The sequence below is a fragment of the Carlito syrichta genome, unplaced genomic scaffold, assembly GCF_000164805.1.
Source record: "Carlito syrichta isolate Samal-C Ts95f unplaced genomic scaffold, Tarsius_syrichta-2.0.1 Scaffold305638, whole genome shotgun sequence".
Classification (NCBI taxonomy): domain Eukaryota; kingdom Metazoa; phylum Chordata; class Mammalia; order Primates; family Tarsiidae; genus Carlito; species Carlito syrichta.
Genome location: NW_007249734.1, coordinates 244,630 through 271,800, shown reverse-complemented (window position 1 = coordinate 271,800; position 27,171 = coordinate 244,630). Strand labels below are relative to the sequence as shown.

The 27,171-nt window shown below is 37.5% G+C and overlaps 1 protein-coding gene across 10 annotated transcripts in view; it reads right to left on the bottom strand.

Moving 5' to 3' along the window:
• ZNF385B (zinc finger protein 385B) overlaps positions 1–27,171 on the bottom strand; it is a 320,784-nt gene that overhangs the window by 76,612 nt on the left and 217,001 nt on the right. For 8 of the 10 annotated variants that reach the window (XM_008061897.2, XM_021714369.1, XM_008061896.2 and 5 more), the window contains one exon: positions 26,333–26,475. The exons of the other annotated variants lie outside the window; for them this stretch is intronic. In XM_008061897.2, the coding sequence (XP_008060088.1) occupies positions 26,333–26,475 (143 nt within the window). The remainder of the gene's footprint in view (positions 1–26,332; positions 26,476–27,171) is intronic. 10 annotated transcript variants of the gene reach the window in all.

The following is a 27,171-nucleotide window of genomic DNA, read 5'->3' as shown; positions in this document are numbered from 1 at the left end:
GCGCAATAAAGATAAAACACATGGAACATTACACTGAAAGGGCATGCTACCATGAAACCTGCATTTTTGCATCTGAGACTTGCCATACTGACACTGCCTCTCCTACCCAGAGCACCGAGACAGGGGTCTACCTGAATTCCATCAGTGCTACTGAAAGGAAGACAAATGGCATGTCAATTTCAATAGGTTGTTGATTAAACCAAGGGTCAAATGTTTGGAAAGGTGCTTTCCTCAAGAATCCCCAGCCTGTGGCTGGAAAACCACCATTATGCAAAGAAAAACATCAACTGTGCCCTTGTTTCACTGGGATATAATTACTCCAGCAGAAAGGTAGCCAGTCATTCAGAACTGGTATAAATGGTAAATAACACAACACAATACTTCAGAAACTAACAGATAGGTCACATTCTATCTAAGTCCCAGACCCAATAAAGCTATTATTATTATTGCTATTACTACTGTTTTACCTAAATGAGGTAGGCGTCTATGTATTTTGAGGCTCGCTGACAATTGGCAGCGTCTAATTGCTGTAGGAATTAAGTGGGACCTCAAGATATCACCTTTTCCCACTTTTCCAAAGCCTTCCTCCCTAGTGGCAAAATATTCCCTATAGAAAATACAAGTGGAATCAGGCCAGAGGTGAGGCAGCCTATCGGAGAAGATATTAAAAAATTAATTTAGATAACTTGATATAGCTCCCTCACATTCCATATTGTAAGGGCTCCTTTGAAAATGTGTGGGATTTATCAAATAAGAGTTGTATATTCCATTGACAAAGATGATGATTAGAGCCAGGAAAAAACATCCTGTGATCTATTTTGAAGATCTGTTTTGAAAAGATTAAAGTCTGCATTTTCTAATTATTTTTCTGGAGCAATTCCATCTTGGTTTTATTTTGAGGAAGAATTTTAAAAAACATACAGAATTCTAAGAGATTTGTGTTTCTGCTATAAAATAATGTCCTTTATTTAGATAACTCTGATAGTAAAGAATGTCACCTTTAGTAGGGTGTGGTGGCTCATGCTTGTAATCCCAGTCTGAGCTCACATATTCGAGACCAGCCTCAGCAACATGGTGAGGCCTCATCTCTACAGTAAATAAAATTAGCTGGGCGTGGTGGCTCATGCCTGTAGTTCCAGCTACTCAGAAGGCTGAGGTGGAAGGATCGCCTGAGCCCAGCGGGTTGAGGCTGTGGTGGCCGTGAGCATGCCACTGCATTCCAACCTAGGCGACAGAGTGAGACTCCCACCCAAAAAAAAAAAAAAAAAAAAAAAGGATGCTACCTTTTCAGAGGTTAAGGATTTCATATCCACTCTGAATGTACAATTCTTGGGAACTGTACAATCCTTGGGAATTTTTGCTCCTTTGCAACACATCACACTTTTACAAATGTATACTTTTCCATTTGTCTATATATTTACTATGTTTTTGAATATTTATTCATTTTGCAAAAAGCTTAATAAGTGCCCATTGTATACTGTTTTAGGAGCTGGGCATACAGTGGAAAACAGGACTTCAAAAATCCAACATTTTAGTTAGGGAGACTTAAATATCAAAAACAATAAATTGGCTGGGCATGGTGGCTCATGCCTGTAATCCCAGAAATTTGGGAGGCCAAGGCAGGAAGATAATTTGAGCCTAGGGGTTTGAGAGGAGCCTAGACAACATAGCAATACCTCATATCTCTAAAAAACAAAGTAGGCAGGCTTGGTGGTGTGCACCAGTAGTCCCAGCTACTCAGGAGGCTGAGGTAGAAGGATTGCCTGAGCCCCGGAGGTCGAGGCTGCAGTGAACCATGATTGTGTCACTGTATTCCAGCCTAGGTGACTAAAAAAAAAAAAAAAAAAGTAACAAATAAGGCATTTTCAGAGTAAGTAGCATGAAAAAATAAAAGAACAGAAACAAAACAATACTTTACCATAAATAATTCCTAAAAACATTTTTGTTGTCTTGATATCCACGGTAATTTAGATACTTTTACATGTAAACCCATATCAATATGCAAACAATCCCTTCCACTATTTAGAGAAGTTGATACAGAATCCAGAATTGTATAGTTGGTAAAACTATAGACTAAGAAGCGTGCTTCTCAGCTTTCAACATCATCTGTGAGACATATGCAGAAGATTTTTTCAATTGTCACGTATCAAGACAATAATGATCTCAGAGCCACCATCATCATTGTATTCACAAGAAGAAAGGGAAGTGAAAGCAATCTGCACATTGGAAGTTCTCTAACGATAAGTGCTAAGGACTAGACATTCTCATCGGGAGACCCTCCTAGTGGGTTTCTGTAGAGAGTGGTTGGCCTGGAACTTGGTGAGCAAGCAGCAAAATGACCATGAGTTACTTCTTTTGTCTATAAAATAAATGCATGTTTTGTCTAAGATCTAAAAGTTAAAGTTTGTGAAGATACTACAACAAAATAATATTTTAAAAAAATCTTTTACACTTTTAGAACATTAAAGAGTTACAAATGACAAAAGCAACAAAGCTAAAAGCAAATGGATAGGTGGTTTCACCATCTCCTTCCCTTTAGTGGAAACCAGTAATGTTTTTTACAGATAATTTTAAACTGTTCTGAGAAAAAAAAATCTTAAGTTCTTTTTCAGACAGTAGTTATTTTGTTAATGGAAGATGCCATACAGTTAGACCTGTGTGCCTCCCTGAAGCTCAGTGTCTCACTCTGACAGTAGATCCTTGTATGTAACAAATATGGTCAGTACAAATGTAAAACATTTCAGTTTCCTGGCTAGCTCCACATGCGTGGGGATTTTCCATGCTGCCAGGGATCAAGAGTGATGCAGCAAAGTTGTAGTTATGCTGCTGGGTAATTTAAGAAGCCACATCAAAGAGCATTTCAAAAAGTTGAGTTGAACAAATAAAACTTTCAACTTATTTCTGCAGTGGGTATGGAACTTAACTGAATGTCCACTCATACCTCTTGTCACTAATACACACACAACCAGCAATAATTTGGGTGTTGATGGTCCTCTGTGAGTTTTAGATGAGTAAACTAAAGAATTGAAATTCTATTGCACATGTATGTATATTCAGGTTTGAAAAAAATGCACATTTTTTTCACCCACATTAATGCATTAATATGATGTACTGAGGAAGCCCAGATCACCCTCAACCCCAACTGCAACTGCTGATTTCAATGCAGGGGAAAAGCATGAAGGTAAGAATCTGAATTATGTCTCCTAAGGAAACCCAGTGCTTTTCTTTGTTTCCATTCTTGAACAAGCCAAGATTTAGACGTGACTAGAAATCATTAGGAGAGAGAGGTGTTTTTCCATTAGGATACAGAAAAAGTTATTGAAAGGGTTTTCATTTTATCTTTAAGATTTGATGTTTCTAGAACTAAAATGACTTTTGGTCAAAGCATACATACAGATTTTATTTATTTATTTTTTCTTTTAAAGACGTGGGGAACAATTCATGATTAGGTATACAAATGGTCATTGTACAAGTGAAATTTGGACCCCCCTTTGGTCCTCATGTCACCTGGTTTGACAGCAGGTACCCTTATTGATGTTATGTTCCACCCCACCCGACCCCCCGGCAGTTTCCAGCTACTGCCAATCTCTTTCTCATAGTATTATGGTAAATGTTCGGGGTCCACTTATGAGAACATGTGGTGCTCAGTTCTTTGTTTCTGTGATAAATCACTGAGTATTATAGATTTTAAAGATCTGTAACATCTCTCAAAGATAAAGGAACAAAAAGTTCATATGCTATTATAAGATGCCCTTTTGAAGGAATATGAGAAAAATTATAAGCTTGTTAAGGAAAATGAAAAACTACCTCTTAGGGAATTAATAAGAACTTATCTCTATTGTGAATTGTAGTAGCCCACAAGAAGAAATAAAATTATGATACATACCATCAATAACTTTTGCATGTGAAGTTACTGTCCTCAAAGTACTTACACTTTATATTTCTTAATGAGATATATTCATATTTAAATAACAAATAGCTCAAGTTATATATAGTTGACAATGAACTATATCACCCAGAGAGAAATACCAACAAAACTGGTTAGAGTACACTATTCAGAGTGACAGAAACAGTAACTGGAATCATAAAGTGAGTTGGGTGTTTCCTACGTTACTTAGTATTGTATCTTCTCAGGATGAAATTACATGATACATACATCATTTCAGGAATATGGGCTAAATAATAGTTTCTTTTTTTTTTTTTTTTTTTTGAGTTGGAGTCTCACTCTGTCACCCAGACTGGAGTGCAGTGGCCGCTCCTGACCACCACGGCCTCGACCTGCTGGGCTATGGCGATCCTTCCGCCTCAGCCTTCCAAGTAGCCGGAATTACAGGCATGTGCTACCACACCCGGCTGATTTTTTGATTTATTGTAGAGATGAAGTCTCCCTGCCCAGGCGGGTCTCAAACCCATGGGCTCAGGCAATCCACTCACCTCAGCCTCCCAAAGGCGCGGGATTACAGGCTGAGCCACTGAGCCCGGGGCTAATAATAGTTTCTTAACAGTTGTGTAAGATACTTAATAAGAGATTCATTTGAGGATAGGTCATGAGAAGCGATTATTTCATTGCACATTTGAAGAGAGTTCCATCTTGAAGTTTGGAAGGACAGGTCAAATATCTGAGATAGAAGATAATAATTAGTTTTTGGTCTTTTTGTTCTATTTAAAAGAGTGACTTGAAAACAACACCCCAAGTTGTCCCCAAGATTAAAATTTCATAACATAAAATTTATTTCCAAAAGTAAAACTGAGAAATACCTTTTTAGAAAATAGAATTCTTTACTTTTTAGGAGGAAAAAATGGCATATGAGTAAACAAAGACTACTTGCTGATACTTATAGATGTAGTTTAAAACTATTGGTGCTGGCTGCATACAGTGGCTATGCCTATAATTCCAGCACTTCGGAAGGTTGAGGTGAGAGGAGTGCCTGAGCCCACAGCTTTGAGGCCAGCCTGGGCAACCCGGAGAGACTTCATCTCTACAATAAATAAAAAAATTAGCTGGTATGGTGGCACATGCCTGTAATTGCAACTACTTGGAAGGCTGAGGCAGAAGGATTGCCTGAGCCCACAGGTCGAGGGTGTGGTGGCTGTGAGTGTGCCACTGCACTGCAGGCTGGGTGACAGTGAGACTCCAACTCAAAACAATCACAACAAAAACGACTATTGTGCTAAATTCCCAGATCTAAGTGAGAAAGAATGTTTGCTTTTTTTCTGGTAAATGGACTAAAAAATGTTACAAAGGCTTTCCAAGACACTAGAGGAGTAACAAGTTTTTTAAATGTAAAAACCAACACACCTCCCAAACAGCCAAATGCATTAACTGACATCCTTCCAAACCTATACTGTCAAAGCCAAGTTTGAAAGGCTGTTCAGTAACTAATCAGATATATCCTAATGCTGAGGTCCATGACACAGATTTAAAAGGTATAAGTTGAAAAGAAAACCCCAACAGGAAGAAAAAAGAGTACAACAGAGACTTGGACCTGCTTGAATATGCTCTTCATTCTGCAAGGCTAAGAGGAAATGAAGCATTCTTCCCCTAAATGGAGGACAACACAGTTCTTACCATTGGGCTAAGAAGAACATGTCAGCTGAGAACTGGTAAAGCTCAACGCAAAATAACACGTCTACAGTATTTCAGTCCTAAGTATCTTGGTCTATTAATTCCCCATACCACACACCTATTACACAGTGGCAAAATGTTAGGGATCATCTACATTTTCAAGCTTGTTTTTTTATTTGTTTTAGTTTCGGCCTGAGAACCACCCCACCCACCCAAAGAAATTCCTAACTAGAAAATCAATACAATAAAACACCAAAAACTGAGTTCTGGTTAAAGTTGGTAGACCAGGCCCCAGATCCACCAGCCTGATTTTAGTCTTTCTCACTTTATTTATTTATTTAATTTATTTTGTTTTTGGTCATATAAGCTTTGTTTAGGTTAAAGACAAGGGGAAATAAAATTTTATTCTGACTTTTAAAAATCAAAGATATTTTTACAACTAATGTGCAAAAAGTATGTACCCAAGACAACAGAATGAAACTTCAGGCAATAATGTGAATATATGAATTATGTAGGATAAAAATGTGGTCAACTACAAAAGGCATAACTTATAAGCAAGGCTTAATTCACGACAAATAACATGCTGTTTTGTTTTAATTTAATTTTTAAATTAAAAAAAAATTTTATTTTAAAGATGTGGGGTACAATTCAGGGTTAGGTATACAGACACTGATTATGCAGGTACCCTTGTTGATGAGGTGTGCCACTCCTTCCTGGCAGTTTTCCTCAACTGCCAATCCCTTTCTTACAGTATTATGATAATTGTTCAAGGTCCGCTTATGAGTGAGTACACATGGTACTCTGTTCTTTGTTTCTGTGATAGATCACTGAGTATGATCGACTCTCAATCCATCCGAGTTGCTGCAAAGTCCATACGTTTGTCCTTCTTTATGGCTGCATAATATTCAATTGTGTATATGTACCACATTTTTTAAATCTAGTCCAGCTTCTATGGGAAGCATGGTTTGTTCCATGTTTTTGCTATCATAAATAGAGCTGCAACAAACACATATGAAGGTATCTTTTTTGTAGAATGATTTGAGTTCCTACGGGTATATTCCCAACAGGGAAACTGCTGGGTCATTTGGAAGGTCAATTTCTTGCTCATTCAGAAATCACTACACGGTCTTCCAAAGAGGTTACATTAGTTTGCATTACCACCAGCAGTGTAGAAGCATTTCTTTTTCTTCCCATCCTTGTCAGCATCAGTTGTTCTTTGTTTTATTTTTATTTTTATTTATTTTTAATTTTTTTTTTGAGTTGGAGTCTCACTTGGTCACCCAGACTGGAGTGCAGTGGCCGCTTCCGGTCACCGCAGCCTCACCTGCTGGGCTCCAGCGATCCTTCCGCCTCAGCCTTCCAAGTAGCCGGAATTACAGGCATGCGCTACCACCCCCGGCTGATTTTTTGATTTATTGTAGAGATGAGGTCTCGCTGCCCAGGCGGGTCTCAAACCCGCGGGCTCAGGCAATCCACTCACTTCAGCCTCCCAAAGGCGCAGGATTACAGGCTGAGCCACCAAGCCCGGCTGTTCTTTGTTTTATTAATGATGGCCATACTTACTGGGGTTTGGTGGTATCGCAATGTGGTTTTGATTTGCATTTCTCTGATTAGTGAGGCTGAGCACTTTTTCATGTGTCTGTTGACTGCCCGTAAATCTTCTTTTGAAAAGAGTCTATTCATGTCTTTTGTCCACTTTTTTTTTTTTGAGTTGGAGTCTTACTCTGTCGCCCAGACTGGAGTGCAGTGGCTACTTCCGGCCACTGCAACCTTGACCTGCTGGGCTCTGGTGATCCTTCCACCTCAGCCTTCCGAGTAGCCGGAACTAAAGGCATGCGCTACCACGCCCAGCTGATTTTTTGATTTATTGTAGAGATGAGGTTTCACTGCCCAGGCGGGTCTCAAACCCGCGGGCTCAGGCAGTCCTCTCACCTCAGCCTCCCAAATGCGCGGGATGACAGGTTGAGCCACCGAGCCTGGCTTTTCCACTTTTTAATGGAGCTGTTTGTTTTTTTCCTTTCAGCGTGTTTGAGTTACTTGTAGATCCTAGATGTTAGGCCTTTGTCAGATATACAGTTGGCAAAATATTTTTTCCCATTCTGTGGGCTGTCTCCCTGCTCTCTTGACAGCTTCTTTTGCTTTGCAAAAGTTCATCAGTTTGATGAGATCCCACTTGTCTATCGTATCTCTTATGCTATGGGCACTTAGGGTTCTGATCAGGAATTGGTTGCCGGTTTCACTTTCCATAAGGGTGTCTAATGCATTTTCTAAGATTCTTATAGTTTGAGGTTTTACATTTAGGTCATTAATCCATTTAGAGTTAATTTTTGTATATGATGATAGGTAGGGGTCCTGTTTCAATCTTCTGCATGTGGTCAGCCAGTTTTCCCAGCATCATTTACTGAATGGGTTCTCTCCCCAGTGGTTGTTATTGGAGGCTTTGTCAAAGATGAGTTGGTTGAGAAATTGAGGCTTTGCTTCCAGAATCTCTATCCTGTTCCATTGGTCTATATGCCTGTTCTTGTACCAATATCAGGCTGTTTTGATTACTGTAGCCTTATGGTAAAGTTTGAAGTCTGGAAGTGTGATACCTCCTGCTTTGTTTATTTTGCTAAGGATTGTTTTGGCTATTCATGGTCGTTTACATTTCCATATGAATTTCTGTATTGTCATTCCCAGGTCTGAGAAGTCTGATTTTGGTAGTTTAATGGGTATTGCATTGAATCTGTAGATTGCCTTGGGTAGGATGGGCATTTTAACAATGTTGATTCTTCCTATCCATGAGCATGGAATATTTTTCCATTTGTTTGTGTTGTCTTGGATTTCTTTGAGCAGTGTTTTGTAGTTCTCTTGGAAAGGTCTTTCACTTCTCTGGTTCGGAAGATGCTGAGGTGTTTCTTTGTGTGTGTGGGTGGCTATTGTGAATGGGATTGTGCTTTTAATTTGGGTCTCTGCCTGTTTGTTGTTGGTGCATAGGATTGCAACTGTCTTTTGCACATTTATTTCATATCCTAAGACTTTGCCAAAGTCCTTTATCAGTGCAAGCAGGTTTTTGGCAGATTCTCTTGAATTTTCAAGGTATAGGATCATATCATCAGCAAAGAGAGATAACTTGACTTTCTCTTTCCTATTTGGATACACCCCTGATTTCCTTCTCTTGTCTAATTGCCCTAGCTAGGACTTCCAACACAGTGTTGAACAAGAGGGGTGAAAGTGGGTAGCTTTGTCTTGTTCTGGTTTTCGGGGGAAATGTTTCCAGTTTCTGTCCATTTAGCAATGTTAGCTGTGGGTTAATTGTAAATGAAACTTACTATTTGAGGTATGTTCCTTCTGTACCTAGGTGTTTGAGGGTTTTTATCAAGAAGGGATGCTGGATTTTATCAAAAGCTTTTTCTGCATCTAATAATATAATCATGTGGTTCTTGTTTTTACATCTGTTGGTGTATTTAATTACATTTATGGTCTTGCGAATGTTGCACCAGCCCTGCATCCTGGGGATGAAGCCTACTTGGTCATGATGGATGATTTTTGAGATGTGTTTTTGGATCCGATTTGCTAGAATCTTGTTGAGGATTTTTGCATCTATGTTCATAAGGGATATTGGTCTGTAGTTCTCTTTTGTTGTTGGATCTTTACCTTGTTGGGGTATTAGTGTGATGTTAGCTTCATACAATGATCTGGGGAGAATTCTATCTTTCTCAATTGCCTGGAATACTTTCAATAGGATTGGTATCAGCTCCTCCTTATACATTTTGTAGAATTCTGCTGGAAAGCAGTCCAGTCCAGAGCTTTTTTTATAGGTAGTTTTAGAATGAGAGAGTCAATTTCCTGGGTTATCTATTTAGTGTCTCAATGTCTTCTTGTTTCAACCTGAGGAAGCTGTGTGATATCAGAAAGTTCTCCATTTCATTTAGGTTATCAAGTTTGTTTCCATATAGGTAGGTATACATAGTAATCTCTGATAATCTTTTGTATTTCTTCCGGGGTCAGTTGTGATTTGATCTTTTGTACTTTTGATTGTGTTTATTTGGGCTTTTGTTCTCTTTTTCTTGGTCATTCTGGCTAGGCATCCATCAATCTTGTTAATTCTTTCAAATAACCAGCTTTCTGATTTTTTGATGTTTTCTATATTTTTGTCTTCTATGTCTTGTATTTGGGCTTTTATTTTGGTGATTTGGATTCTTCTACTAAAGTTGAGGTTTTGGTGGTCTTCTCTTTTCTGCTCCCTTAGATGATTTGTTAGGCTCTCAACTTGTGATCTTTCCATTTTCTGGATGTGTGCTCATAGAGACAAATTTCCCCTCTTAGAACTGATTTCATGACATCTCAGAGGTTTTAGTAAGGTGTTTCCTCATTTTCATTTGTTTTCAGGAATCTTTTAATTTCTGCTTTAATTTCAGTGTTGATCCAGTAGTTGTTCAGCATCATGTTGTTTAGTGTCCATATCTTTGTGGGCTTTGGGGAAATTTGGTGGTGTTGATATTTGTTTTTATTTCACTGTGGTCTGAGAAGGTGCATGGCAATATTTCAACCTTATGGAATTTGTTTATGTTTGATTTATGGCCAAGGATGTGATTGATCTTGGAGTACGTTCCATGTGGTGATGAGTAGAATGTATATTCTGTGTTTGTTGGGTGGAATAATCTGTAGGTATCTATTAAGTCCATTTGGTCAAGTGTCAAGTTTGGGTTCTGGATCTCCTTGCTGATCTTTTGCCTTGATGATCTACCTAGGGCTGTTAGTGGGGTATTCAAATCCCCTGCTCTAATAGTGTTAGAGTCAATATCTTTTATTCATTTATTTAGTAGTTATTTTGTAAATGCTGGTGCTTCTGTGTTGTATGCATATATATTTAGGATGGATATTTCTTGTTGATGGACTGAAACTTTTATCATTGTGTAGTGTCCTTTTGCATCTTTTAAAATTTTTATGGCTTAAAGGTGGTTTTGTCTGATATTAGATTGCAACTCCTGCCTTCTTTTGTGACCCATTTGCCTGGGAACTTGTTTTCCATCCTTTAACTTTGAGTCTGTGTGCATCCTTTGTGGTGAAATGAGTTTCCTGGATGCAGCAAATTACTGAGTCATGGTTTCTTATTCAGTTTGCCATTCTGTGTCTTTTCAGTGGTGCATTTAGTCCATTCACATTCAGGCTGATTATTGAAATGTGATTGTTTATCCCTGTCATGAAGTTCTTATAAAGTTTTTTCTTTGTTTGCTTCTTTTCTTTTGGTTTTGGGGTTGATGTATGTGTGTGGTTTTAAGTTTCTTGTTGCACTGTATTCTCTGTTGATTCTGTGCTCTACTGTTCTCTTGGGAAGTGTGTGGTCATTTTTATTTTTCTTTCTTCTGTGCTTAATACCTTTTTAAGTGTCTCCTGTAGAGCTGGTCTGGAAACTACATAATCTCTTAGGAATGGATATCTGGGAAGGACTTTAATTCTCCATCACTGATGAAGCTGAGCTTGGCTGCATAGGAAATTCTTGGTTGAAATTGTTTATCTTTGAGGACTTTGAATATTGGACTCCAATTCCTTCTCGCTTGTAGTGTTTCTGCTGATAGGTCTGCGCTATTCTGATTGGTTTTCCCTGGTAGGTAGTCTGACCTTTCTCCCTTGCTGCCTTTAGGATGTTTTTCTTTTGTACTTACTTTGTGTAGGTGAATTACTATGTGTCTAGGGGTTGGTCTTCTCATTTGATGTCTGTGGGGTTCTTTGTATCTCTTGTGCTTGGGTGGTCACATCTCTGTTGAGATGGGGAAAGTTTTCTTGGATTACCTCCTGGAATACTTGCTCCAAGTTGTTCTCCATGTCCCTTTCTTCTTCTGGGATACCAGTCAGGTGTATGTTTGGCCACTTGATATAATCTCACATCTCCTGTAGGTTTTGTTCTTTCTTTCTGACTCCTCTTTCTATGTTTTTTACAGATCGGGTTAATTCCATGTTCTGGTCTTCAAGTTCTGAGATTCTTTCTCCTGTTAGATTAATTCTGCTTTCCATGCTTGTCAGTCACTGGATACAATTTTTTATGGCCAAAATCTCTGTTACAAGTTCTTTCAGTATTACAACTTGTCTTTCTCGAGTCTTATTCACTCTTTCTATCCAGTCCCTAATCCCTGTCATATTCTGGGGCTAGTCATTGGTGACTTCCATTGTTTGAGCTTCAAGGACTGATTTTTCAGGAGTTTTCTCTTTGTTACACTTGAAATTGCCTCTGGTTTTCCCTTGGTTTTTCCTCATTTGTGACAGATCTCTTGTTTTTCTCTTTAGTTCTGTTATTCTGTGTCAGTTGGGGAGGTGTTCCCTTCTAATGTTTGTTAAGTCCTCTATTTTTCCCTGATCTGGGCTCTGGATTTGTTCTATTGTGAAATAAGACTGTGGGTGGGAAGCTTTGCTGTCTCTTACAATTTTTGGAAGTCTAATACAATATGGGATAGGGTGCTAGGATTCAGAAACTACTTGCAAATTACAATGTTCACTGATTGTGTTCCCTGAGACCCACTCCCCATTATCACTCTATATGACAATGCAAAGCAGAAACCAACACAAAAAAACAATTGAACACACACACACAGACATATACACACTCCCCAAAACAAACTGGAATAACAACAAAGTGACACAAAATAAGCAACAACAACATCAAAACACAAGAAAACCGAACACACACACATGCCTAGCATAGAGTGCACAGAGAAGAAAAACAGAAAGACTGGAAAGAAAATAAAAAGAAATTCAGATTGTACCCTCTCACATATATTCACACATACCTTAAACTATAAAAATAAAAATAAAAACAAAAACCCAGAAAAACAAAGAGCAAAAACAAACCAACAACAACAAAATTGAAAGATGAACACTCAATCATTCATGTACACATAAACAGAAAACAACAAATGAAAGAAGAAAGAAACAGAAAAAGAAAAGAAAAAAAGAAAAAAATTGGGGTGGGGGGATGCAGATCAAACCCTCACATACACATTCCTCCACAAAGGACAAATATTTTTAAAAATAGATAAACTAAACCAATAGGTAAAAAATTAAAAAAAAATTTAAATGAAAAAAAACCACAACACTTCCCTGTTACAGCAGGCTTTGTAATTGTTCCTCTGATCAGGTCTCTCCTGCAGAGTTTCCACCCTTTCACTCTCTCCTCAGTGTCTGGAGCAGGGAAGGAGGCGGGGCAGTGGAAGTGGGTGTGGCTGCAGGCCTCCCCTCCTACTCTCATATGGTCAGGGAGATTGCCTCTGGTGGGGAGATGCAGGATTGTCTCTTCCCCAGGTATGTACTTGTGGGGGTGCCCCAGCCAGGCCTACCCTGGAATGGAGTTCTCCTATTGCAACTGATGTCCAGGCTAAAACCTGGGTTTGTCCCTCTCAGTCATGGCCTAGCTTTGTGGGTCTGACGTCTAGAGGATTGCTGGGGAGGAGGAGGTTTGGGTCAGTCCTGGACTCACCACTGATCTCTTTCGAGTTCTTCCTTGTCCTTTTCTGGCAACAGCCCTTGTCCTGTGGCTGGATCAGGATAGGGGGTGGGGCTCCTGGGACTCAGCACTCATCAGGTCCCTCTGAAGTTTGTGCTTTCAGGATATTCCCTTTAATAGATAAAGTGCCTCATTCTGTTTTATGCAGTGATAATTGCTTTATTGAATAAGGCTCTATTAATGGCACAGCTTGACATTCAACATTTGTCCATTTATCATTATTCTTACGTGACTGCAAAGAGTTCAACTACTATAGTTCAAACCTAAAATAGTTTAAACTGAACTGCCTTTCTTTTCTTCTGAATTTGTAACAAAATATAGTCAATTCCAGGTAAAACTATTTTGCTCACCAAATTTATTTAACAAATTCCTCTCTGCCTCTATATGTTCTGAACAGAGCAACATATACCTAAGATAAAAATGAATACAGCAAATGAAATCACCAAAATGCCTCATTTGCTTATATTCTAGCCTTAGATATTCAAGAATTCCTAATTAAGGAATGGTGACATACCCACATGAACCACATAGCAGGTTGTCATGAAATATATTGAGTCTCTCAGTAACATTCACAAAAAGATTGTTAGGAGACAAAAATTATTTGTATGTATAATCTATTCACTCATAAGAGTTTTCAGAAATATTTCTGAATTATTCAACTTTCCTTTCTGAAGTTCAGTCTATCTAGATGCTTGACCCTTCAAAGTCTTCACATCATCCATTTGATGTTTTCAAAAATCCACCCTTCTGCCTCCCTGCAACTGCTATCACTTTTACTAAAATCAGGTAAATACCTATACCTACCAAGATGAGAAGTTGATACATTGCTTTATTTAAAAGATTTTGTATAACTAGTCAGAAATCACTAATCTCCCCACAACAGAACAATATCCCAATAACAATTGTTGGTAGTTATCAAACCACTACAGTCCCATTGGCCCTCCCAGAACTGGGGTTAAAAGCTGGCCTCTGGAAATCAATCCTGCTCTCGGCAGAGAAGAATATGTCAGTGATACGAAAACTGAAATGGAGACTATAATCTTTTGTGATTACCCTGGAGACTGAAGCAAACGTAAAAGGGAAAGTCTATGAATTGCTGATAATTTCCTGTGATGACCGACTCTAAGAAATTCTGATATTACTCTTGCACTGTAACAAAATAAAGATTCCCCAGACGTATAGCTTCAAAGAACTCCACATCTGGGTGTCACAATGCTTCTTCAGAAGTTACTCGTGCATTAAAGAGACCAGGCCTGTGAGGTAGCAGCAGTTACTCTGAAGACAATGGAGGGTCTGATTGCATAAGGAGTGATGAGCTGTATGCTACAGGCTGTCTTTCAAGAAAGTTCTTTTCTAAAGGAACTGATTTAAAATGTATCTGTACCCCCCCACTCTAGAAGTCTAAAGACTTATACATTTCTCTGCTATTCCTAATAGCTGTGGAGCTATGAATATCATAGCTTGCATAATTATAAAATATTTGTTTAGGTTGATACTTGCTTCTTTTTTAACTTTTAATTTTTTTATTTTAAAGATGTGGGGTACAATTCAGGGTTGATATTTGCTTTTAATAAAATATTTTTATATATGTACATATCCATAAAGGTCTCTATAGTAGTTTGGCCTCTGGGCTCCCTCCACATCCTGTGCTGCCAATTCCTGGCCAGGCGCAGAAGTGGTGAAGCAAAGCCTTTTTAGAATATACAATTATTAATTTTTTTTGAGTAAGCAGGAAACTTACAGTTAGATACCACTGCTCAGAGCACAGGTTAAGGAGTAACTGGCGATTTAAATTCAGGAAAACGGGTGTATGGGGGTGGTGGTGGTAGGGAAGTAAGGCAAAGGGAGATGTCAACAGTCAAAAGCTTAAGGAATTTTTGGAACAAATGTTCATTACCAAATACATTATTTTAATATGTTGATTATTTTGACTGAGCTTAAAATATCTTTTAAACGGCCATTTTAACCTGCAGCTTGATTAATTCATAATGTAGGAATAGGCCAGTGGTGACTTATGTCTGTAATCCCAGCAGTTTGGGAGGGGAAGTGAGGTGAGATTGCTTGAGACCAGGAGTTAGAGACTAGTTTGGGCAACATAATGAGACCTTATCTCTACAAAAAATCAAAAAATGACCCAGACATGGTGGCACAAGCTTATAGTCCCAGCTACTTGGGAGGCTGAGGTGGAAGGATTACCTGTGTCCAGGCTGTGGTGAGCCATGACTGTGGCACTGCACTCCAGTCTGAGTGACAGAGTGAGAATCTGACTCAAAAAAAGAAGAAAAAAAAAGGAAATAAAGGTTCTATGTTTGGAAGTTGATAGTATTTTAAAAATATAACAAAAAAATCCACTATGTCTTAGGGCTTGGTGATAATATGTTACAGGTATACAGCTTTCAGGTTCAAAGTGTTTTTACAGGTAGCCTTTAAAGCTAAATATTACTGAAGGCAAACAAGGAAAAATCAAATCCAATCAAACTGGCTGCAGTTATTCCTAGTAACCAATCAATATACCCTCCTCTAGCCCTGCTTCAAACTCAGTTGCAGCACCTCTTCATTGCTTGCAGTCAGTCAGGTGAATCTGATCTTTAAGTATGCAAGACCATTATTTCATTCAGCCAGCATAAATTGAGCACCTGCTAAGTACTAGGCATAACTATTTAATTTAATTTATTATTATTATTTTTTGAGTTGGAGTCTCACTCTGTCGCCCAGGCTGGAGTGCAGTGGCACGCTCATGGCTCCTGCAGGCTATCAACCTGCTGAGCTCAGGTGATCCTTCCACCTCAACCTTCTGAGCAGTTGGAACTTCAGGTGCGCACCACCTCGCCTAAGTTTTTTGATTAATTGTAGAGATGAGGTCTCGCCACGGTGCTCGGGCTGGTCTCGAACTTCTAGGCTAAGGCAATCCTCTCGCCTCCACCTCGTAAAATGCTGGGATTACTGCACCTGGTCTTTTCTTTAATTTTATATTTTGAGACATTATTTCTTCCAGGGTGGAGTGCAGGGGGATGATCAGGCCTCACTGTAGCTAGCCTCCATCTCCTGGGCTCAGGAGATCCTTCCGCCTCAGCCTCTCAAGTAGCTGGCACCATAGGCATGTGCCACCACACTTGCCTTGTTTTTTTGATTTTTTTTGTAGAGATAAGATTTCACTATTTTTGTCCAGGCTGGTCTTGAACTCTTGGGTACAAGCCATCCCCCTGCTTCAGCTTCCCAAAGTGCAGGGACTACAGACGTGAGCCACTGTACCCAGTCAGGCACAAATATTTCAAGCTGGAGTATACATTTCTTAAACTGAAAGTCTTAGACTTATGTACATCCTTAGCATCTACCTTAATTAGGATTGCTCTAATGTACAGTGCCAGTCCCAGTGATAAACATAACTTGGATTATTTAAGGTAGTTAGTTGGGAAAAGATAAAAGAAACAGATGTATTAATTAAAATATTATTATTTATTAAAATAGAGCTTTGCTGTTTTAAGTATCCTTTCCAAAACAAAATCTCATTTGATGTTTATGGGTATTTCAAATTATTAAAGATAGTATGGTGATATGATATACACTAATGATTTTTTTCACAGCCTCTCACTAAATTTCAAGACTATTCTAAACATTTAGTCATACCTTCAATTCCCCATAAATATGCCAAATCAATTTTAAAAAAATCCTCAGTGCTTCATGATAAACAAAAAGCTCATACTGGTTTCCTCCCTCTGACACTCCCAGGAATTCTGATACTGTATGCTGACCCTACCATCACCTCAGTTAGAATAAAAATATTTGGCATTAAAAATATCCACAATCTATCTTGGAAAAACTCAACTTTTCATGAGGTAATAACAGAAAGCTATTATCATCCTCAGTTCTAAAAAGAGGAAAAGTGGCACTAAGTGACTTTCTTAAGTTCAGAGAATATGAGTCCAGAATATAGGTCTTCTGACTCCTAGTCTAGTGCTCTTTCACTAAACAATAAAGTGGGGATCACTCTTCTTTCTTCTCTTAATGCTGGCTCCTACTTCCCTGGGCTGCTTGAAGCAGAGTCAAGGTTAGGCAGGACTGTCAGAGGTTTACTTTGGAACAAGTTAAGTGGAGTTACTTCTCTGAGATCAGAGAACTCTCCAAAGGGCTTATGGGAGGAGGTGGGATATAGCTGATGAATGAGTGACTAAATAACTAAATAAATGAATGCCACTACACCCTCTGGAAGGTAAGTATTTCAAAAGTATACCACATGGTAGCAGTCATTAGTAATCATCTTAGCATCCATTAGCTTCCGTTCATTTTGGGAAATGGAGATTCTTGTGGGTTTGATTATACTGTTATGGCAATGAACTATCTTATGTATGATGAAATTTTGGAATCTACCTAGGAAAAACAAAAAAATTAAGCCCAGATATTTGCTTTTAATTGTTGGAGAATTCCTTCTGTGGACCTCTAATTATTTGTAAATCATAAGCCTATGGAAAAAAATTAATTGTACTTTCTACTATACCACTCAGATCTTTAGTTGGTTCTAGAAACTGTACTCACAGTAAGAGAAAACACATATGAAACTGAAAAGACAAATCTATCTCCTAAATAGAGTGCACTGCAAAGGAGAATTTTCAGCTTGACTTTAGAAGCCACAAGGATTTATTGGGTTCTTAAAAAAATATTTCCCACTTGAATAACCTGAGAGAAGTATACAATTTAAATTCAAGATATAGTGCTTGTCTGATATTTAGATTTTTTTGTTTTCCTTTTCAGTGATTAAACTCTCTGTTGGAAGAAATAAGAACACTGAGTTATATTCTTCAATTTTCTGATCTGCTAAAAGGGCACAATGACACATGTAATCTATTTCACGTGCCGAGTACATTCAAAAATTAATTATAAAATGTCTTTAAAATATGCTAATCTCTCTGATACTAGATCTTTGAAAAAGATATAATTTATGTTAAAAAAATTTTTTTTTCAAGCATCAGAACATTAAAAGGAAGGTAAGAAAACCTAAATTGAAAGCAAATCTGGAAAAACCAACTGTTTTTTCAGGATACCTACTAAGCTCTATAAAGATGTTGAAACTTCACAGATTGCTAAACAGCACTCCAATTCATCCTTAGCACTCTCAAAAGCAACTATAAAAGTAAAGGAACTGGAATGTTCCAAAGCATGTCTCCCCACTCCCCAAGGGATTTGAGACTTAATCCTGAACACAAGAATCTAGAAGGAGGAAAAAAAAAAATCTATGCTATTGGATGGCTCTTGATAGAAGTTTTTCAGTGGCCACCACCATCAATGAAAGGTTATAGAGAAACCAATTTAGAAGTACCTGTTCTGGGATGGAGAAAATTTTTTGTACTGTAATAATACTTTTTTGTATTTATTCAGCTAGCCTTCTTTACCACAGGCACATATAGACTTGGTCACTGAGAGTAGCCAAGAACAAGGCTGCTGGTTTCCTCTTGTTTTTTAATTAACTAGAGACTGGTTAAGAATAGTAGTGTAGAATAAGAAAAATTTTTTAAGAAGAGGGCCCGACATGGACACTTTATCCAAGTTGATTCTACTCTTGAAAAATGCTGACCTGGGACAGCGCCAATCCTAAAGACCTGTCTTGCCAGAAAATCTGATGTACCCTCCAAGTACACATAATCCTTGAAACTCTAGCACTGAAGATGAGGCCCCAGAACCATGTGAAGTTGAGACTAGGATAATGAAAGGGACACAAAGAGGACACAGCATGGTAGGTCTACAAATGACTCTTTTCACAGGCTCCTGAAATCTTGTATTCCTATCATAAGGGCCCATCAAAGTCTCAATCTGATTTTTTGGGGCAGCTTTTATCAAATGAATTGACCGTTCATTATGAGCAGAATCCTCTATTACGTTATGGTGAATTACACTCGAAAAAGCAATCCCCATCAGACAGTGAGCAACTTCCAACTTATTCATCACTATGATGCCTCCTTAGCACAATGACATGCAGTAAGTGGTGTATGACTTTTTCTAGATGCCCTAAACAAGTAATTTATTAAGAAGAAAGAACAAATATGACTACATATTATACAAACATACATTTATACATGTATACATACCACACAAATAATATCTACATAATCCAAATGGAGGTTTGAAGACAAAGCCTTTAGGAAGAGAAACCTTGAGGCTTTTGAGTAAGGAAAGGGACATGAGTTAAATTTTAAAAGAACTATTTATGGTTTGAAAGGGTGAGAGATACAATAGTGCAGATGGTCACTATGCCTCCCCCCCAGTGGTATGTTTATTTAATTCTTCTCTCTGTCAAATGTAATAGTGGTGTATAATATTCCAAGCATATAAATATATGCTTAAATATTTGTACAAAATCTTTGTTAGTTTGTACCATATTGCAAAGACTTCCTATAACTATTTTTCTCTAATGATCTGGGGAGTGTTCCTGTTGACTTATCTGAGCCTAATAATAGGCCATCAACCTCTGCCTACTTCAAATGATTTTGAGTAACCATGGAAAATTTCATCTTGGCACATTTTAATTCTGTGCACTTCTTTAGAACACATAAAAGAAGATAATCAAATATATTTTAAAGCATATCCTGAAAAATAAAAGTTTAGCCACTTTTTTTTATTTGACTGGAATAAATGTGTCAGTTCAAGAAGAGTCAGTTTGACATACTGATATCCTAAGAAATATGGAATATATATATTCCACATTTTAATTTGTGAGTCAGGGTCTCACTCTATTGCCCAGGCAGGAGTGCAGTGGCATAATCACAGCTCACCACGGTCTTTACCTCCTAGGCTCAGGTAATCCCTTTGCCTCAGCCTCCCAAGTAGCTGGGACTATAGGCATACCCCACCACACCTGTTTTTTTTTTTGTATAGACGAGGTCTTGCTATGCTGTCTAGACTGGGGAATAAAAAACTGGTTTTTTTAGAAAGTAGAATTTATTGAGAGGACAGAAAAGCTCCCACAGTGGGAGGGGACCAGAAAGGGTTCTCATAAAAAAAACTTTTTTAATGACAGCAAGCATCAGTAGAATGAAAAAAAAAAAAAAAAACCTCAAAGGGCAAAATTTATTTGAGTTGCAAAAGTATTCTACTTAAACAAAATTCAATAAAAAATAGTCAAATAAAAGAGAAATATGTTCAGATTTTAAATAAAGACTTAATTAAATAAAGGTATTAAAGGCAGGTAAAAGTTAAATGTCATCGCTTACTTCAAGTTTCCTTACAAAAACACCTCATGAAAAATGTGGTGCGAAATAAATATGATTCTGATTCCTAGTTTCTTTTTAAAGATCTCTATGATAAACATATTATTATTTCTACTAAAGAAAAACTTTAGCTATTTATTGATATTACCAAAACATGAATGATTTAGAATCTCAGAGGATCTAGAATGATAATGGTAATCTTAGAGATCATAGCTTGTCATGGATGATCCCAAGAATGATAGAGTGGTTTAGGACTTTAAATACTTAGAAATAATCTTAATTCTGTTCTACATATTTGTTCATGTCTCAGGAAAAAATAATTTTAAGGTAAACTGTAAAAATCAGATTATTTTTCCCAAAAATAAGATTGTTGAGCTTCTTTCAGTAAAGTAGCAGTGTCCTCCAATGTACTTGTGCTTTCCTAGAGCAAGTTGTAAAAACATAGCAGACTCACAAAAACGTTTCAAATAAATAGGCACATAAAACACCTGCCAATCGGCAGAGAAATTTAGAGGTCACTGTGGTCCCATGGCAACTCTAGATTATAACTACAACTCTAGACAGTTACAGAAATACATCTTTGCATGTGTGTAATATGTGGCTGTTAAATAGAAATGTTACCTACTTATCATCACTTCATATATGTTGGGTATGTGCCTCAGCCTGTGCAGACTGCCATAACGAAATACCACAGACCAGGTAGCTTAAAAAACAGAAATTTATTTTCTCATGGTTCTGGGGATTGGAAATCCAAGATCAAGGTGCCAGCATGGTCGGGCTCTGATAAGGGCTATCTTTCTAGCTTGCTGATGGCTGCCTTCTCATGGTGTCCTCCCATGGCAAAGGAAGAGAAAGGGCTCTCTCTTGTCTCTTCTTATAAGGGTACTAATCCCATCATGAGGACCTCAACCTCACAACTTCAGCTAACTCTAATTATCTTCCAATGGCTCTATCTCCAAATATGATCACGCTGGAGGTTAAAGCTTCAACATATAAATTTTGGAGGGGACACAAAAATTCAGTTCATAATAGTGTGTGTGTGTGTGTGTGTGTGTTTGTGTGTGAATGCATAAATATATGAATATGAGTATATGTATGAATGCATCTAATAAATGAACTTATTTTATTCCATTAAGTGAAAGTGAACATTATCCATCTTAGTAAGTATGCAATTTATTTCAATTCTCAAGAAATTTCTTGTTAAAGAGAGCTAAACATGAAGTATTATCCCAGTTGTTTATGAACAAAGATGAAAATTGCATCCACAGTAAAGGAGACAGGAGATTCTAATTCTTTACTTGGTCTTAGCCAAAAGGCTGAGAGGTGACAGAGATTCTAATTCTAAGGCAAGAAACAATTATGTATATTTTGGCAGCTCCCAAACCATTATATAAGCATTAAAGGATGACCATGGAGCATTTGGCAAATCTAAGAAAAATGAATAACAAAATAATGAAAATAGTTCTACTGAGACACAAAAAGATTTTATTTTGGTGTTTCTTGAATTTCAGTAAATATTTTCACTTTGCCGATGGTTCTTGTTTTATTATCTTGCCTTTTCCCAAGTCTATTTATTCTATTTCTTATCCACTTCATAGGCATCTGGGTAGGCTTGTTTTGTTTATCCTCTCCCCAAACCCTGTACTCTTGAGTGCATATCTTATGTTTTTAATACAATCCAGTAACTAATACCTTTGTTTTTTTAGCTAAATGCTCCTAAAGCCATGTCCTAGGACTTGCTGAAGTTTCTACAACATCCACACAGAGAACATCAGGAATGTAGCTGGAGAAAAGTTGGTAACTATTGCCTTTAGATTAGAAAACAATGACAATTCTCAAGAAAATAAAAAGTGAACATCTGAGCTTATCACCTGGTATGTAGAAGGGGCTCAAAATGTTAGTGTTTCCTTTGCTGGATCAGAGAAGTTGAACACTGAAAACAAGAAACTGGGGCCCCTTCCTCTGACTTTTTCTTCCCTTTCTCCCTTCAAAAATGTTTTATTGAGCACCTGTGCCAGACACCTACCATACTAGGATGAATAAGATATGGTTACTGTTCTCAGGGATCTGTCACTTTAGTGAAGACAGATTATCAGATAAAGACTATGGTGTCTTAGCTGCTATAATTGAGGTAATCTGGGGCTAGTTTGGAAACACAGAGGATGGGACTTAATTTAGACATGAAGAGTCACAGAAGACTTCCTGTGAAGGATGTGACATGTAAGTTGAGCCCTGAATGACAAATAGTTGACGGTAGGGTGGCAGTGGTAGAAGTGTGCATTCGTGGGTAGCCAGACACAGAAGCCTATTAGGCTTTAGATATAAAGATTGAGATCCTTAAAAATTTATGCCTAGGTCCACACAGTCTTTTATTTATAAATGACTCAAAGCAGCCCCTCTGTAAAGTACAACAGCAGAAGTACAGAGTTAACATCATCATTCTCCAGTCATGCTTCCTTGAAATACAGCCCATCCTAAGTTATCAATGATCCAAACTCCATCTTCCTCATCATGTCTCTTTATAACTCTGCTTGGACAATGTCTTAAATCATTTGCTTATTTTTCATACATAAGTACTGAGAGAGGTATTGTTGGTTGTAGTGTATAAGGCAAGACTGCCACTAAAGGAACACTATGAAGTATATTTCTTCATTGTGTATAACTTAGCATAGAACAGGAACCTATTCTGTTTTGGAATCCAGTGAAATCTCATTTCATTCTTGCTATTTTTCTCATGTAATGTTATCATACTCCATTGTTAAAAAAAGAAGGAAATAATTACTTCATATATTTTTAAAAGTCTATTTAAAAAAATAATAAAACATTAAATTTCCAAAACTTTCAGCTATGGTATCAGAGCACAGAGTTTTCATTCTTCTGATAATAATTATGGAATTAAAATTGACCTCATTTCTTATATTTACTAATATTAGCCTTGATTAAGAATAAAATGGTATAGTAGAATTCACCTGGTTTTCAAAGAGCAAGAATTGAGTACAATATACTTTAAAAATTTGCCAACAATAAATTATAGTTGTTTTTCAAATATATTCTGCTTTATAGACATTGTTTGTAGAGGTCTATTTTACATACTCAAAAAATCCTTTTCTCCTTCTACTTAATGATTCCACTTTGTGAACAAAGATGAAAATTCAAGTCTATTTATTTGACTACCTTGCTTCCAGAAAAGAGCACAAAAGATTTCTGATTGAGCTTTGTTCACGATGAATGAGATGGGAGGTGATATTGGCCAAAAAAGCCAAGGCCATGAAGAGCCAGAACATGAGTTTTGAAGTTAGAAGATTCTAATTCAACTCTTAGTTCTTTCCTTAATAGCCCTCTTTTCCTCCTCTAGACAACAGAAGTAATAATCATGGCCTCTCAAAATGTTTTTAAGATCTAAGTCCTTTGTAGGATATAAAACATTGCAAATATACAACAATCCAGTATAATTAGTAGTGATGTAATAGTGTTTTCCTAGGAAAATGTAGACAATGACTTTCATGAAATTTCCCTGAGTAGTCTATCGGGTAAAGTGGATACTAGAATGGAAAAGCCTATAGGAAAAGGATTAGAGTAATTTAAATTGCAACTCACAGTGAAAAAAACACAGGTCACCCAATGATCCTATAAATTCATTTCTTACAAGATGATAGAGGGTTCTACTTGAAAAGACTTAATTTTTAATATACTACCAGAAGGGCTCTCTAATAGATTAAAATAATTATTTCATGTGGTTCTTTGCAGTGTTCTTTATCTAAACCAAATAGTATGTTTATTTGAAAATTATACCTTTATATTCTTCCAAGAAGAAAAAAAGATGAACTTCTATTAACAGAATTCTTCTTTGGGTTTTCTCAAATGTATCATAAGATTAATTGCTATGTACAATTAACCAAACAAAACGTTCTGTTAGTGCATCTGTAACGCCTATGTAATATTAACAACCCATTATGAAACTGTATTTTTATCTTAAAAGATCATTTATAAAAGTATTCTCTCCATTTCTGTTTCACAGTTCTTAAAAAGAGAGGTAGGAATAAGACATTTTGATAATAAAAAAGTGACTTACAGAACAGTGCTAATCATATGATTGCAGTTGTAGAAAGGCAACTGACTGAGCAATTAGCTATGTGCATAATATATTTCCAGAAGCAGGCTGGAAGGATGGACACCAGCTGCTGACCACCTTCCTCTAGTGAAGAGAGTAAGCGTCAGTGTAGGGGTAGAGAATGGTAACTTTATGTCTTGAATGCTAATGTTTTATTTGAATCTTTGAAATAAGTGTTCATGTATTATTTGTGCTAAAAACAAATACAGAATCACAGTAAGAGTCATTTAAGGCTACCCATGCCATCAACACCTCCTGACAGCAACTGGACATCAGCAGTGGCTATAAATACTGCCTTCCAAAGGCACATTGATTAAAACCAAATACCTAGAAAATGTTCTTTTGGAATGTATCACACGTGTTTCAATAGAGGATACAACAGGCATGTTTGAGCTCAAGCTCTTTGAAATGGTATCACTGGTGCTTTGGGAGTGTCACTCCCTATGGATTAATGGGACCAAGGCAGGCATGATTTATCCTACTGAACTGCTTTATTGCTCTAGAAACAATGTTCACTCTTTTATGCCTCTTTTAAAAAACAAAAAACTGCCAGGCTCGGTGACTCAGCCTGTAATCCCGTACTTTGGGAGGCCGAGGTGAGTGAATTGTCTGAGCCCGTGGGTTCGAGACCCGCCTGGGCAACTTGCCGAGACCTCATCTCTACAATAAATCAAAAAAATTAGCTGGGCTTGGTAGCGCGCGCCTGTAGTTCCAACTACTTGGAAGGCTGAGGCGGAAGGATCGCCAGAGCCCAGCAGGTCAAGGCTGCGCCGGGAGCAGCCACTGCACGCCAGTCTGGGTGACAGCGTGAGACTCCAATTCAAAAAAAACCAAAAAACAAAAAACTGTTTGACTTGTCTCTGAAAAACCCAAAGAAGACAAAAACATTCAACTTTTTACTCACTAAGTCCAGACCAGTGCTCTGTAAAAAGTTGGCTGGTCCCCGACCCCCTAATTACCTTACGATACTAAGCCCTGATAGAAGGCCAGTCAGCAGATTTTATCTGCAACCCTTAAGGAAAAATTCTCTTGCTGCTTTCACTTCATACAGAAGACAAGTTTGCAAATGGAAACATTTGGCAGTACTTCAGATGCTCGCTGTCTGGTGGTGTTGATAATGCAATTTTTTTTTAATTACAGCAGCATTTATAATGCTGTGTCATTCATATAGACCATCATGCTCCAACCGACTGTATCAATTCAGCAGACATAATTTATGCAATCACCCAAACTGTTTAACCTTTTCTTTTAAGTTCAAAAATCTGGCTACAGACTGATTTTATACTGAATTCTATTGTGAAAGATGTCATGTTCCATTTGACATGCCTACAAAATGTTTTTCATTCAAATAAAGTCAGCTGACCTGAATGAAGAACATTAGTTAAATATAGGTAATTCACTAACATGTATCATATGTTTTAAAGGGAATGTCAAAGTATCATGCAGACAACTAATACATAGATTTAAAATGAGTGTTTTTATTTTTGTTAATAGAGTCAGAATCACGTAATCCACAATAGCCCCCAAGTAAAAATTCTGTTTGTGTAAGAGTCACATTTTATCTAAAATATCTCCCAAGTAAAAATGCACCCAAAGAGATAAATCCTACAGTCATTTTTTTTTCTTTTCAGTAGAAGAGAAAAATCAATGTGTCTTGGTATCTCTAAATTGTGTTATTGAGCATGTGAATAGCATCCCAGAAATGATACATGTTTCAAAGTCACTGAAAATTCTATCAAAATTGAGCAATGCAACAGGTGAATAGTTGTCCATGAAAATATTTGTATAATCAGTATGCTGGTTATTGCTTCGACTAACTCCCATGGGTGAAGCATCATCTCCCATAGCACAACTGAGCAGCATAACCAATATGTGGTTGAAAATCACACACTTTGGAAACAGGCTGCATCTATTGTCTATTCACACATGTAATGAGAGAGACTGAGGAAGGCACAAATAAAAATACATTTACTCACTGTGTTAAAATTTGGAAAGAGCCCCACAGCAGAACTACTGTCCACTGGAAAAGACATAAATGGTTTGATATCCAGTGATGGCTGCATCATCAGGGAAGGTGTGCGCACAAGAGCAGGAAGGGTAGTAGTGTGGCATGTACTGCCTGCCAAGAACAAAACAAAAATGAATTCAATCTCTCGCTCACATCCATCTCTCTCCCAAACCTACAGTGCAACAACAAGATCAACTGAGCTGCAACCTGTGAGCAAGACAGTTATGTGAGAAATAAGCAAATGCAATTATGTGAGTAGCAAACACAGTTAAAAAGGATCTTCCTTCTCATTATCGAAGACAATGACGTAGAATGCTTCCCTATGGCAAGGATCAAGGTCTGCTTAGACTCAGTCACAATATCTAGTACACAGATCCTATTGGTAGGTGAGACAGGCAGAATGAGAACATTCTGTGGTCCAACCTGTTGCCTCTGACTAGCCAAAAATGCAATAGAGAAGAGGGGGTGAGGTCTCTTGAAGCCAGATGCTCTTTACTATTGAGAATTACCGAATGGCTAGCGGGGATGTTTTGTGCAAATTAGAGATAATTATAGAGTTTTTACAAGAAGAAGAAAACTTGAACTCATAGTTACTGTCTGCTTTAATAAAGTTATGACTCAACTTGTTCTCTTAAACAAACAAACAAACGGAAACTCACTCTTACTTTGAGGGAAACAGGTAGTCTAGATATTAGACAGTTAAGAATAAAAAAGGATTGATTATAGTTTGGCTGTGAACAGGGTACTAGGAACCAGGAAGTAGTTGGGACAGGAACTTACATTTTTGTCTTAAATTTTTATTTCTAA